Below are 13,711 nucleotides of genomic sequence, written 5' to 3'. Positions count from 1 at the left end.
ACTTTATCGTCGTAGGTTGGGCATCAATCATCCAACTTCCGAAATCGAGCAGCAGCAAGCACAACATCATGCACTCAAACCGCCCATCATGACCAAACCATATTGAATCCACATCAGTATAATGCAGTTTGAAATCCGGACTGGCTGTCTCAAAAAAATGTGGCCCCCCTTCCCTCCTCATCATGATAGGAGAGTAAACATAGTTCAACACACACTTCTACGGCACAAATGATCCCCCCTCCCTTTCGGCTCGGCCCATGAATCCAACCAACCTACCACGCCGCTCAGATTAGCGAAACCCATAGTGTACTTATTCCCTCCCCTCTCAAACGAAAAAAGAGTCCCACTTCTGTTTCGTTTCACATTGTTTTTTTTTGTTCCTGTAGATCCCGAACATGCACCTAGCACAGGTCAACAGATCGTTGACCCAGCCAGCTACCGGGCCAAGTGATGATAAAAATGACAGATGGCAGATCGGCACACAATGAAATCAGTTGCAGACGATCACAATGTATTTCCTCCTATGGAAAAATATGGGTTACTCTGACAAGAAAAAAAGTAGGAAAAAAAAACAGTATGATACACCCACCCAGGTATTATGCCGCCGCCAAATTCTGTGTGCTCTTCCTGCTTTGAATAAAATCCGGCGGCCGGTGCTGTAGTGGCAACCATAGCTCCTCCTCTGAGGGGCCAAAGCCATATATCATCGCATTGAAGAGCTCATCGTGAAAAAGAAAAAAAAATGAACCCAGCAAATTGTGCCAACAAGAAAAGTCCACTACCTGCCTCGCCAAAAAAAAAACATATCAAGTGTTGACGACGGGTAAAGTGTGTTGAGTACATCAACTCTAGGCAGCCCTGCTGACAGTTAGCATCAGTCCCCATCAAGCAACACCCTGCAAAAAAAAACTTACGCCTTTCTACCACGTTTCTTTGGGGCAGGAGCAGCTTCACCATCGGCATCGGCAGCCTTGGCCTTGGGCTTCCGGCCTCCTCGCTTCTTGGGAGCGACCTTCCCCTCAACCTCGGCCTCCTCCGGCGCAGCATCAACCTCCGCATCGGCCTCAACCTCAGGCTCAGGCTCGGCATCCTTCGCCTTCTTGCCCCGAGCTCCACGCTTGGCAGGAGCAGCACGCTTCGGCTTCTCGACAACCTCCTCCTCGTCCTCCTCGGGTGTCGCCTCGGACTCTGGCTCAGCTTGCGGCTCAGGCTCCTTTGCCTGTTTCCCCTTAGCTCCACGTTTGGCAGGGGCAACACGCTTGGGCTTCTCAACAATTTCATCCTCGTCTTGCTCCTCCTCTTCCTCCTCCTCCTCCTTGTAAACAGGCGCCGCCTTCTTGCCACGAGCAGCACCTCTTCTCTTGGGCTGCGCAGCTTCCTCTTCGTCCTCTTCCTTAACAGCAGCAACAGCCTTCTTGCCACGAGCAGCCTTCTTCTTGGGTTTCTCTTGCTCCTCAGCCGGCTCAGCATCAGCCAAAACTTGATCCTCGTCTTCAACAGCAGCAGCAGCAGCCTTCTTGCCACCACGTTTAGCCTTCTTCGCAACAGGAGCCTCGGTCTCGGCTTCAGCCTCAGCTTCGTCTTCATCAGCCTTCTTGCGGCCACGCTTAGCAGCACGCTTCTTGGCAGGAGTCTCTGCAGCCTCAGCTCCATTGCCCTCCTATATCACGGTCAGCCATCGGTTAACACCAACCCCCGGCAAAGCGCAGCTCACCTCTTCCTCAGCGTTCTTCTTCTTCCGGGGCTGACGCGGGCGAATTCCCTTCTGTCCAGGTACGTTGAATTCGGGGTCGCCATTGAAATCCTCAGCATCGATATGTCCCTGGTTAAGAACCCTCTGGACCTTCTGCCTCAAATCAGGGTACTCCCTAGTATGCTTCATTAGTTTTCCACACCCAACCGCCACATTACCACCAGACAATAGTCAAACTTACTCCAACTCCTCCCAGCCATCAAGCATATCCCAGTTGTATTCACCGTTCTTGTCCTTGCTGAGATACTCCTGCAAGTTGGAGATGGTCTCACCAGAGACGCAGCCCCTGTGTGAATTCGTTAGGACATCAATTCCAACAGAAAAGGGGTGGATATAATTAGACATACCAATGACGCCAGGCCCAGCTCCCATGCTCCATGATGGTCACCCAGACTCCAAACCGGAGCTGGCCCTTTTCAATCTTGATGTTTTCCTTCTTGCAGACGGGGTCTTTGCACCCGGCACGGCCGGTAGTGGCTCTCTCTGTGGATGGGTTAGATCATGTTAAACACGATGGGGGTGGAGCGGAGGTGGAAGGAAAGTGACGTCGACGAGGTTGGCTGCTGATGAATCCAAAATGACAAGAGGTAAAATGTCAAAGTTGGAAAAGAGCATCTCGTGAGCAATGTGGTATGACCAAGGCAGACTGACAATGGTGAAAACCCATCATGCGATAGGAAAGAAGAGATGCACCATCAAGAGAAGGACATACCAACACGATAACCAGACATCTTGACCGACTTTCAGTGATCAAGCCGATTCTGTTAGGATTGCTGAGATTGTTGAGATCCTCTATTCAAAGCAGAAAACGTGTCGAATCGCTGCAGAATAGCTTCCCAATCGCTTCCTTTTCTCTGTCGTGTTGGAGACTGGAAGATGGACGCGTCTATTGCGCGTTGCTGAGTGGGTGAGATTGGATAGAAGACAGTGAGCTTAGCGAGAGCGTGCTGTAGACAGTGAATGGGTCGATCCGACCAATATTTCAACACACAACAAAGCTTGCCAGAAAGATTTCTGGAAAAGAGGTGAAAAGTTTTCTCAAAGAAAATCGAGACAGACTTTCTTCTGACCGTCGATGAAAAAAGTTGGAAAAACCAGGCAGAAATCCCAGCTGTTCCACAGTTCTTTTTTGCGAGGAGAGAAGGTACGACCTATCTGGAGGGAGGTGGAATGAACGGTGAAATCCAGGCCCAAGCGTTGTGTTGCGCTAGGCGGGCTGAGCGATCATTGATAACCAGCCAACCCGCCGTTTGTTTGGATTTCAGGGGTTAACCCGCTGTCATCAACAATCTGGGAATGGCCCTCCAGGATGATTGTTTGCATTGTGAAGGTCGAGTGTGTCATTTGCTATTTCGAGGAAACGCAACAGACTGATAGAAGTTATGTCAACTAGAACGAATCCATTGACTGAGATATCACCAATCTCTACGAACACTATCCATCTAAATACCTTCCTAAACCAACACCCCCTTAAATAACCGCTATGCTCACCTTCCCAAAAACTCGCTATTCATAACCACCACCCCGCTCATACAATATCCCATATTTTATCCAAGGATTTACAAAAACGGGCACCACCCAATATACATCGCCGCCAAATTCCTCGGGTTGGTCGCCTCCTTGATCAGCATATCCACCTGCCCCTCCACCCCCAGCGGTATGCTCTCCTCCGGCAGCAACCCCTCCACCTTCCTCTTAATGCTCGCCACCACACTCGTAGGATTCAACTTGACCACCTCCTTCGTCCTCTTGCTCCCCCTCTGCAGATCCAGCGTCGGATCATAAATAAACGCCTCCAAAATACTCATCAACGTCTCCTCCTGTTGCCTGAGTATTCTCAACGTCAGCTCGCTGCAGTGCCTAAATGGCCCTTCATACCGATACACCCCCATGGCATACTGCATATTGTGCGTCAACCTGAACGGCACACACTCGGGCTGGGTAAATGTCCTCCCCTTGTCAAAAAGACAGTTGAAATCCACGTGGAAAACGCCCCCGTTCCCCTCCTCAAGCAAGACATTCTCTCCGTGCCGGTCACCCAACCCGAGAATCGTCCCCACCATCGACATGACCGCACACGACCGCGTGTACTTCAGCCTCGCCGCAAACCAAGACGAAGGGTTGGGAAACTGCGAGACGAACCACTCCCCCAACACGGGCGGGAACATCCCGATGATCGTCTCGGTATAGATGTGTGTGTTGTTGTCCCCGGCGCAAGCCTGCTTCATCAGTTGCGCAAGCTGGGTGTAGTTTGGCGAGATGTTCCTCCCCCTATAGATGCTCAGCAAAATTTCGCGCAATGTCTTCAGCCCGTCGACCCATTCGATGATGCCGCATTCTTCGTTGAGGGGCGTGACAGCATATGTCCTGATGTAGAGCTGCCTTCGGCTGGATTCCACGTCCCGTTTGAGCGAGCGATTGATGAGCGAGTTAAATTCCATTAGGCGCTGGTCTGTACGCAGATCATCCTTGGGTTTGATCAGTAGACCATAAAGCTTGCCATCTGATCCACGGGCTGTCAACTTCCGTGGCTTTGCCAGTGACCCCAAAACCAAGACATGGTCAAGGAACGCCTCAATCGTGACAGCATCCCGAGAAAATGGCTTGTGCCTCCTGACATTGTCTGTCAAAGTCGGCAACGTGGCAGTCAAACTGGTCTCAACCGGAACGACTAGCGGGCAAGGCGTGCACTTGTGGTTAAAGAACAAATCCCTAGTGATGCTCGCCGTCGTTGTCCTGTTGCTCTGAAAGTGTCCATTGTTGCAAGCCACGAGCAGTTGTTCGGCTAGCTTCTCCCCTGCTCTCAAAAACGCCTTAATGTCCGGGCTGGACGTCTTGATCGTGTTCAATATCTTGATTGCCCTCCTTTGGCGGTCGTTTGGCTGTCTGCTGGGATTCGCCATGAAAGGGAAGATGTTCCAGAGGGCCTGCCTAGGATAGGCGTTCACCACCCTGACAATCATGTCCTCCAGTACTTTGAAGACATCCGGGTTTGGGTGCCCTATCCGGGCAGTGATTTGAGGCAAGGATGTATAGCAAATATATGCAGGCATGGTCTCCAGTTGTTTGTGGAATTTTGCGCAGAGCTCAGTGAGAATGTCACGTCGTCGCTGGTACAATTCTCTGGAAAACGTCACCTTGCCGTCTGGAGTTTTGTTGACCTGAGATCCGAGTTCCAGGAATAGCGTCAGAATTCGGGGAAAGGTTTGAGAAATGTACTTTGACCCAAAGTTGAGCGAACGGAGATAATTCTCAATGACGAGCTTGGCTGTCTCTCCAGTGATGTACTCATCACTCTGTTGCTCCGGATCCAGGCCTTTCTCTGACTCCAGAAGCTTCTTGTAATGACGTCCGAGGTAGTAATGACCCTTCTCCCAGCGTGAATGCGTCTTGGCTGCTTGCTGATACTGTGCCCGCAATGCGCCCGCATGCGTTTGGCCGGTGGAATCAAGCCATTTGGCCAAAAGAAGCTGCGCTGTCGCCGTTAACATATTGCGATGGGACTCTTGGCTTCTGGCCGAGCTCGGAGGAACGGGTCCAACTGCTTTGTCGACGAAGGAGTTCTCCTTGATCGCCATCTCCAGTATCTGAATAGCTTTGCGATGATGTCCATCCTTGTACAGCAGACGAGCGTTCTCAATGATAGCAGAAGCATCGCCGAGTTGTTGAGCATGCAGCACTGCGTTGAACGACTGATGCATGGAGCCGGCCTTCCTCGCCAGCTTACCGCTCAGGAGCCAGAGTGCCGATATATCCTCGTTGCCATATTTCGGTCTGCAAAGGTCAGTAACCCAAACTCCAGCATCAGGACTCCAGGGGATAACATACCTCATCAACTCCATAGCCGCCCTCCTCACACCAAGCAAATATTGCTTATCCCCAACATAAGCACCAAGCACCTGCAACCTCCGATCCAGCGTCGCAAGAACCGCCTGATTGTCACCTTCCAAAGCCTTATTGCTAGCAATCATCTCAAGATCGCTTAGCACATGACATCTCAGCATAGCCTCATGGCAAGCCCTCAACGACGACGTCGCCGAGTAAGTCATTGACCCCGCCACCTTGTCCCGCAAAATCTGGATATGCTCCTTGAATCCCCCCATATCCCTCTTCTTCAGCGAAAGCAAAGCTTGCCCAACCCCAAGATCGAAAACCTCCGAAACATCGCCTGCATTGTAAAGCCCAAGGTACTTCTCCAGTGTTTCCCACCGCCCCGTGGCCCACGAGGCTTCCACCGCAAAGGGCGCTATCCTGTTGACCGTCGCTGGAGACCTCTTCATGCCCTCCACGTAGTTGAGCAAAACGTCATGCTGGCCTGATTCTTTGAGACAGGTGAGGAGATCAACCTGAATATCAGTGTCCTCGGGAGATTCCGCCAGTCGAATCTCATACCATGTCTGGGCTGCTGTCCAGCGGCCAGCTTTCCGATGGTTGAGGGCTTGCTGGTCCAAAGTGACCGTACCCAGATGAGCCGAGACACCTTCCAAACCATCTGGGTCGTCGATTTGCGTGTAAATGTTCTGAAGAGTGTCACGCAACCGATAGTCTTCGTCGACTTGCCGTACTTCCTGTGGCTTTTTCTTATCGAGATTCTCCAGGTGCGGCTCCAGAAAGTAAAGAGCTCTGGCATACTCACCGCAATCGACAGCTCGCTGCGAAAGCAACTTTGGATCGAGAGAGTCGAGAACATCCTCAACCCAGGCGACCTGTTTCTGGGCCCTTGGCGTGGTCGCCTTCAGTTTCCTAATTTGCAGCCATCTCTTGAAGTAGTCGATAATGCGGAACACCGCCTGGTAATAGAGCTTTGTCTGCTCCTTCTCGACATACGAGGCTGTGCTTGGCGGGTGGTATTTCAGAATAGCCAACAACTCAGCCTTGATCTTTGGACTGAACACCGAAGAGTCCGGTTGACCTAGGATGACATGCATGACTACAAAAGGCAGCAAAAATTCAGTAACCGTGAGATCTTTGACCTTGATCAATCGGCACAGCGGCTCAAAGATCATCTCACTAAAAGCGTTCTGAGTGCAGCGCAGCAGATCAAACACGATAGCTTTGAGCCATGCGGAATATGACTTCTTCCCTGGTTTGAAGATTGGGTATTCAGTGGACTGCTTAGGCAAGGGCGCAAGCAAGAAGGAGGAAGATAAAAGCGGGATAAGGGTTTCGCGAGTGCTTTCCGCAAAGGCGAGCCATCTCCTATAGACCGGCTCGCTTTCTCCTTCACCAGCCATCTGGAAGGCAACTTTAAAGTCGGTTCTCTCGAGGAGAACCTGCATGGCATAAGAGAGGTATCCCTGGAATTTGGTGTCGGTTGTCGACTGGAAGGCTTTGACCAGGACATTCTCCAGCACAAAGGCCACAAAGTCAGTGGTCTCGCTTGCGTCCTCAAAGTTGTGAATGACGACAATGTGTTGCTGCTCCCGTGTAGTTTCCAGACGATTGGAGTCCAAGCAACCTATGAGCCCGAGAGCTTCAGCGCATGACCGCGTAATAGATGGTTGCCATCCGTTGTACTTGACCGAGCAGTCCAAGATTGAACGAGTCAAGGTTGTGAGGATAGCATCGGGACGTTCGCTAATGGCTGAGGTTTGGAGATATTCCTGGTGCTTCTCCAGATATGGCACCAGTTCAGTCAACGCGTACTCGACAACACCGGGGTTTTCATGGGCCAAACGCTGTGAGAATACGGCAAAGGTCTCCTTGATCGTCAAGCGTGGGCGAAGGCCTTCGACTTCCTCACTGATATCCCGCAGCTCATCAATTTCACCGAGCGAGGGAAGCTTGATGGAGTACTCCATGATGATCTGTCTGTTCTTAGAGAGCAGATCTTGCAACAGAGACTTGAGGAATTGTTTGGTTTCTTCATCGCAGGAACTGTAGTAGAACCTGATAAGGTAAAACGTCGCTTCGAGTAGTGCTTCCAGGTCGGTGTCCTCCATACACGTGAGCATGGATGCCCAACATGAAAAGGCTGCTGACCGGAGTTCATCATGGGCCAGCGCAGTCACCAAGCAAGCCGATATCTGTCGATATATTAGAGAAAGTCTCGCAAGCTGACGCTTTGCTTTACTTACTTGGGTACGGGCAATGCTGGCGTATGAAGAACACACCCTAATCATTACCTCCATTGCGCGAATGCACAATTTTCGCTCCTGTGGAGGAGGATGCACATTGTGAGAATCATTGATGTTCTCGACTAGCCGCGTAGCAACGCCCAAGGCATAGGGTTGAAGAAAGCGCCCGATAACATCTGTCTTGCTCATCTTTTTGTCCTTTGGCGTTCCGGTGATCAGGTTCGCCATTGTGACAAGTGCTGTTCGTACCTAGTAACTGTCAGTCATGAAGCTCTCAAGATAGCCAAAAAAAAGAAAAGGAAAAAAACAAAAACCTGAAGAATCCTTACCTGAGGCTTTCGATCGTCGTTCGCAGCGGCGGCATATTTGAACAACTCTAAAGCAATCATCATGGGCCCCGTTCGAAGTAAATCCACCAGGGGAGACTTGTTAAGATGCGCAGATGTATGTTGAAGCAGCTCCATCGCGTACGATTCCACGTTCGGCACGTCTTGTACAAGGAGAAGTGCAAGTATAGACGGTAGGTTTTCAGCATCCACACAAGGCTGCCAGCAGTCCTTCTCACCCCTTGCTTCAGCAATCTTTTGAATGACCTCGCGTTTTTTGCCGAGAACCAACCACGGCAACGCATGCTTTTGCAACATCTTCAAAAGGTTATGAACACTTATCTGAAGAAGTTCAGCAACCAGCTGTGTGGTCTGTGGCCTTGACACGAGGTCCTTGACGACTGAAAACGCCAAACTTGGCCAGAAAGGCCGGAAGAGGCTGGCAATCGTCACATCATGAGATTCCGCGAGGTTCATAATCTCGTTGAACGCAACGGTTGATACCATCATGTTGTGGTGCCCGAGATACTCGACCAGTTTGACGAGGACGAGGTTCAACTCCGTGTCCGCCACCACTCGCCCAACTTGGCCCCATGCCATGATGCAAGTTTCCTGCAAGGAGATGACGTTTTGGTCAGATATTGATTTGAGAAGTCCGATAGTACGGGCCGTGTTTCTTTTGATAACGCTGTTATCCACCTCGGTGGCTGAGAAATTGGCAAGAAAAATGGGCAACGCCCGTCCAGCAGCAATACGAAGCTCTCTGATCGAGCTGCTCAGAGATTGTAGGCACCACTTCCCAGGAGCCGACTTTCCATTGTCCCAAAACTCCCCATTCGGTACGTGCCTAGCTATTCGTCGAAGAGCTATCATCGCAAAGATACGAGGCCGCCTGGATTCGACAAATTCTTGCAACAGAATTAATTTACTGAAAGAGCTTAGTGCGAGGTTCTTGATATCCGCATCATAACCTGAGACCGGCGTCATATTGCTGGTACCAAAGCAATACAAACACCGGAATTTGAGAGTCGAGGAAGTGCTGTGCTTGTGAACTGTCAATGTATTATCTGCCGCGCAGAACAGACGTGATATAAGTTCAATAAGCCAGCACTGATCGGCCTCGCTAAGCTGAGGGTAGGCGTCCGCTAAATGGTTCAAGATATCTCCGAGGTCCATTTCCGGATCTGTCTCGAGTAGCTGGCAGAGTTGCCCATGAATATCACCCAGAACTCCGGACGCCACTGATGAAGAGTCTGTTTTCCTACGTTTCGGTGGAGGTTGTGAGGATGCTTGTGGCAGATTGTTCTTGGCCAAAAGCTTTTCTACCTGTTGCTTCAGTGCTGCATCCACAAAGTTGCCCGCTTGAAGTTCAGCAGTAAAGCCCTTGAAAGCTGGGTTTACGGTTGCTTGCGCCAAAAGCTCGACAGCTCGCTGGGTTTGAGTTAGCATAGTTATAGCATCAACCTCATATTGTTTTACTCACTGAGAAATCCGTATCAGCTCCAATGACAGCATTCTCCATCGTCAGTACTTTTGAAATCCCAAAAAGACCACAAGAGATAAGACTTGATGTTGGTGCATGAGCAATGGCAGCTTTCGCTAGATGAACAAAAGCAAGACACATCACGCGCCTTGCATCTACTCCTTCATCGTCTTGGGTGAGTAGTTGTTGGGGATTTTTGATCACGTTGTTGCATACTAAAGCAAGAGTGGCATTAGCCTTGTGCTTGAAGATTGCATCCGTGGCGCCAAGTTCGTTGTATGCCTCTGCCACCTCGAGAGACATCTGAACAATTTTCGAAACCCTAGTCTCCGAGGGGACTGGCAAAGTTGCCACGAGGAGACTGAGCGGCTGGAAAAGATCCAAGACCCAGATGGTATGATTGCCGTAAAGAACAGAGATATTGGCCTCAGGCCCGGGAATGATGGCGCGTTGGATGATTGAAAGAAGGCTGGTAGCAAAGTGGATAGCATTTTCTTCACCCTGGAGAGGGAATGTGCAATTCAAGATCGGGGTTTCAGAGACTGATTTCAAAAATGCGCTTGGGGGCAGCTCGATTTGGAGAGGAGAAGTTCTGGTCGTCGAGGAATTAGGGTCAAAAATGTCAAGAATACCTAGTGGAAGGTTAGTGGGCTTGTTCTCCCATATCCAAGAACATCAGAGGTAGGCTTACTGTCAAGGGTTGCACGGAAGTACTGCATAAGCGGCAAACCGAGGTCCCAAATTCCCACATTATCCTCTACAAGCTCCAGGATGTAATCGAAGAGTGCTTCAACTTGACCAGTGATAGCCCGCGCCCTCCTATGTGCCAGTATCTTGAGCAGTCGTGGAAATATCCATAGCCACAGAGGCTCCTCGCCCATATTTAGGTATTTCGTCCCGTCGGTGGCGCACTTCAAGACGGAAGGCGTCTCCATTAAAGTGGTTCTTAGGAAGCCGAAAGCTGCAATGGCGCCTTCGTGTAGTTTCTCTTGGGTTGAAAATGGGTCGTCCCAGTAAAGGACTTTGAGAGAGACAGATCCGATCATGTACACCAGTAGATGATTGTACTCGACTTGCTCTGCTGGTGTCTTGATGTCTTCGGATTTGCCGTTGTAATTTTCCACGAGACTCTGAAGATGCTTCAGTTCTTCGGTCGAAGCGTCGCTCAAGTGCGACTTTCGCGATGTCGACGAGATGTTCTCTACGATCTGGGCAGCGAGGGTCGATGGAGGGGGCGCTCCATGGGGGAGCGTATTGTTGCTAAATCCATGCTGTGTGGGCCGGGCAGTCCTGCCGCGCGAGTCGGGTGTCATATTGCCTCAGCATGGCGTGGTCGTGATCAGACCGAAAGCGAGTGACTTGAGGCGGGACCGTGGTGTTTTGGTGTTCAGGAAGCTTAGTTGAAAGTGAACGCGGTCGTCGCGGGGGTCAAAAGGCGTGGCGCCGCGTGGACACGTGACAGCTCTTTAATTGACTTTCACTGGAGAGAGCAAGTAGCAACAACTCCTTGAAACCCCTAACCCTAATGAGAATTTGCTTTCGACTTCTTTTACCCCAAAATCAGCATCAGTTTCCATGTTTTCACAGATATCAAAGGTCAAGTATTACAGCAATTAATGTCTATGTATCGATAATCCAACTAAACTACGTCTTCAAGGCTGTTGGTAACCTGGAATCATGCACTACTCAGCAACTTCTCAACAGCCCACTTGACTGAGAAGTTCCTCAAATCAGAGTAGTGTTGGCCAACGCCGACGAACAGAACCGGAACATTGGTGGCATGTACGATGCTGACCAAAGTCCCGACCATGTCTCCGACGGTGTCGCATTTCGAGATGATGAACCCGTCCAAGGAACGACCAGATCCGAAAGCCGTATTGAAGTTCCGGGCCTGAGCAACGGAGTCTGTGCCGACAAGTGCCTATAGACCGAGTCAGCATCTGTGATAAGATCAATAACATCTAGAAAAGGAAACGTACCTCGCCAACCATCAAAATCTTGTCTGGTTGCGCAAACTTGGCAAACTTCTCTAGGGAGCTCATCAATCTTTGGTCGTTGTGTCTACGTCCCGCGGTATCGATGAGAACCACGTTGAATCCCTCTTGTGCCGCATACGCGACGGCATCCTTGGCCACAGTAGCGGCATCCTTGCCATAGCCCTTCTGGTACAGCTCAACTTGGCCACCTTCACGGGCAGTCAATTCTTTCAGGTTGCGCACGTGGACAGCGAGCTGTTCAACGGCACCGGAACGGAACGTGTCACCGGCAGCAATGAGAACCTTATACTTGTTCTGCAACAAAAAGAAGCAGATTTTGGAGAGATTTGTCGACTTGCCTACGCCGTTGACACCGACGATAGACATGACGTATGGCCGGGCCTTGCGGAGCGATGTCGCAGAAGGCGAGGTAATCGCGTCGATTTCTCTCAAGAGATCGAGTGATGATGTTGGTGTAAGCATTTTCGTCAGGGAAGCCTCCATAGCTTTCTGTATCCTTGCGTTGATACCTGTACCGAGGTTAGCATGGTCTGACATAATGGGGTTGAAGGATTGGCACAACGCACTTTCAAAGCTGCCAGTTTTCACCCCCACCAGTTCTTTCTCAACACCCTCGCAAAGACGTATCGCCGCCTCGCGCGCAACGTTCTTTTTGAGCAAATGCTCCTCCATTCCCTTCATCGCTTTATCCAGGTCTTGCTTTGTCAAAACCTTTCCGCCCACCACGTTCCTGAACAAGCCTCCGATAGCACTGAGACCAGTGCCTACGAGACCACTAGGCGCGTCGGTCTTGGTAGCAACATTCTTCTTCGTATCGGCATCAGCCAGAATCGAGTTGACTTCATCGCCCAAGTCTCTCAGGACAAACTTCCCCTTGGTCTGGGAACCCCATGTCGACGCGTCCACCTCTTCTACGGCCCCTGGTCTCGCACCGAGCTCAGCTTCACTATCACTGGTAAGGGTGGGAACCGAGTAGTCAAGCTGAACACCATCGTCTTCATCAGCAAGCCCATCGGCATCCCATTTCCTCCCGCGCTTCACTGGCTTGGCCTTGGCCTTCCTGGCCGGGCCTTCGTCACCAGACGATGCTGGAGCTGAGGTGGTATTCTGCATTTTTCTCGCTCTTCTGGACAATTTCGCCCCCGGTCCAGCCTTGGCGACCAGCAGATGGCTTGCACTAGGGGTACCTGGGCGCGAAACATTTGGACTCGAGCCTGGTGATACCCCGCGGAGGGCTTGTTGGCCGCGGTTGTTTGGTGGGGAGGGAGGCTCATCGCCCGTATCTTCGGATAACACTTCACTTTTCAGTGCACGCGTGTCCGATTTGCCACCGACCTGTTCAAGCTCTCGAAGTTGTTGGTCAAAATACTGGTCAAAGGTGAAGCACTCGACGATGGTGGTATTCGGCTTGGTCAGCTCGTCACGGTAGAGGCCAACGAAGATAGCCCTGATGTTGTCGACCAGTTTATCGATCCAGGAGATGTGGAGCAGAGAACGGTACACGGCCTAGCAAGCAAAAGGGTCAGCTGAATTCAGGGGTAGAAAAGATTGCCCGTAAGGTACTACCGACCACGAAAATGATGCCCAATTCCTTTTCGAAGGTCCAGCGCAAAGTGTGTTGGTCATGTTTGTACGGAGGGTTCTCAGCGGCAGAAGCGCCGTTCTTTGCGCCGGCAACTGAACTCTTCTCCTCGATAAAGATGTCATTGATGAAGTTGTCGACCACGGATGGGCTGACAGCGGCGTAAGTCCTTGACCAGAGGACCACTCCGGACGTGGTCAGAATTTCGAAAGTGTCCAGCATGGCGAGATGTCGTCCTTGGTGGTGCTGCTGGTTAAAAATGTAGACTGCACGCTGGAATAGGATGCTATGTTCTGGGAGCGCTGTCGCAATGAGAAAGCTCCCGTCCCGTTGACGGGGACTGTAACGCTGTCAGTTGCCATCATGGTCCCAGGTCCCCGCTATTATCGATAACAGGGGGACCTATCATTGGCGCAATGGGCCTCTGTGTCGCTGACCGGGGATTAGCCGGCGCCCGCTGGCGCGACAAGCTTGTGGCTCAGGGGAGATGACA

General features: G+C 51.1%; 3 protein-coding genes across 3 annotated transcripts; all 3 read right to left on the bottom strand.

Annotated features, from left to right (window-relative positions):
- Positions 1-494: 494 nt before the first annotated feature.
- QC761_114880 (uncharacterized protein) lies at positions 495-2,929 on the bottom strand. The gene is made up of 7 exons (XM_062874766.1): positions 2,709-2,929; positions 2,466-2,686; positions 2,101-2,236; positions 1,935-2,039; positions 1,715-1,868; positions 915-1,660; positions 495-858 (listed from the first exon to the last, which is right to left on the bottom strand). The coding sequence occupies exons 2-7, from the start codon at positions 2,482-2,484 to the stop codon at positions 849-851; spliced, it is 1,170 nt and encodes a 389-aa protein (XP_062737948.1). The 5' UTR covers positions 2,485-2,686; positions 2,709-2,929; the 3' UTR covers positions 495-848.
- A 160-nt stretch (positions 2,930-3,089) lies between these two features.
- MEC1 (serine/threonine-protein kinase M1) lies at positions 3,090-10,952 on the bottom strand (the record flags this gene model as incomplete). Its single annotated transcript, XM_062874765.1, has 6 exons — positions 3,090-5,527; positions 5,582-7,779; positions 7,831-8,079; positions 8,160-9,587; positions 9,640-10,271; positions 10,331-10,952. The coding sequence occupies 6 exons, from the start codon at positions 10,950-10,952 to the stop codon at positions 3,313-3,315; spliced, it is 7,344 nt and encodes a 2,447-aa protein (XP_062737947.1). The 3' UTR covers positions 3,090-3,312.
- Positions 10,953-11,314: 362 nt separating this feature from the next.
- QC761_114860 (uncharacterized protein) lies at positions 11,315-13,640 on the bottom strand (the record flags this gene model as incomplete). Its single annotated transcript, XM_062874764.1, has 4 exons — positions 13,207-13,640; positions 12,203-13,142; positions 11,619-12,145; positions 11,315-11,560 (listed from the first exon to the last, which is right to left on the bottom strand). The coding sequence occupies exons 1-4, from the start codon at positions 13,438-13,440 to the stop codon at positions 11,315-11,317; spliced, it is 1,947 nt and encodes a 648-aa protein (XP_062737946.1). The 5' UTR covers positions 13,441-13,640.
- Between the last annotated feature and the right edge of the window lie 71 nt (positions 13,641-13,711).

Source organism: Podospora bellae-mahoneyi, assembly GCF_035222275.1.
Source record: "Podospora bellae-mahoneyi strain CBS 112042 chromosome 1 map unlocalized CBS112042p_1, whole genome shotgun sequence".
NCBI classification, from domain to species: Eukaryota; Fungi; Ascomycota; class Sordariomycetes; order Sordariales; family Podosporaceae; genus Podospora; species Podospora bellae-mahoneyi.
Note: the sequence above shows the minus strand (reverse complement) of the source record. Positions and strands in the feature narration are given on the sequence as shown.

Coding starts and splice junctions, on each gene's coding strand:
- QC761_114880 (XM_062874766.1), bottom strand. Junction 2,040..2,100: donor AGCTGGGCCTGGCGTCATTG/GTATGTCTAATT, acceptor GAATTCACACAG/GGGCTGCGTCTCTGGTGAGA. Junction 1,869..1,934: donor GATGGCTGGGAGGAGTTGGA/GTAAGTTTGACT, acceptor GAAGCATACTAG/GGAGTACCCTGATTTGAGGC.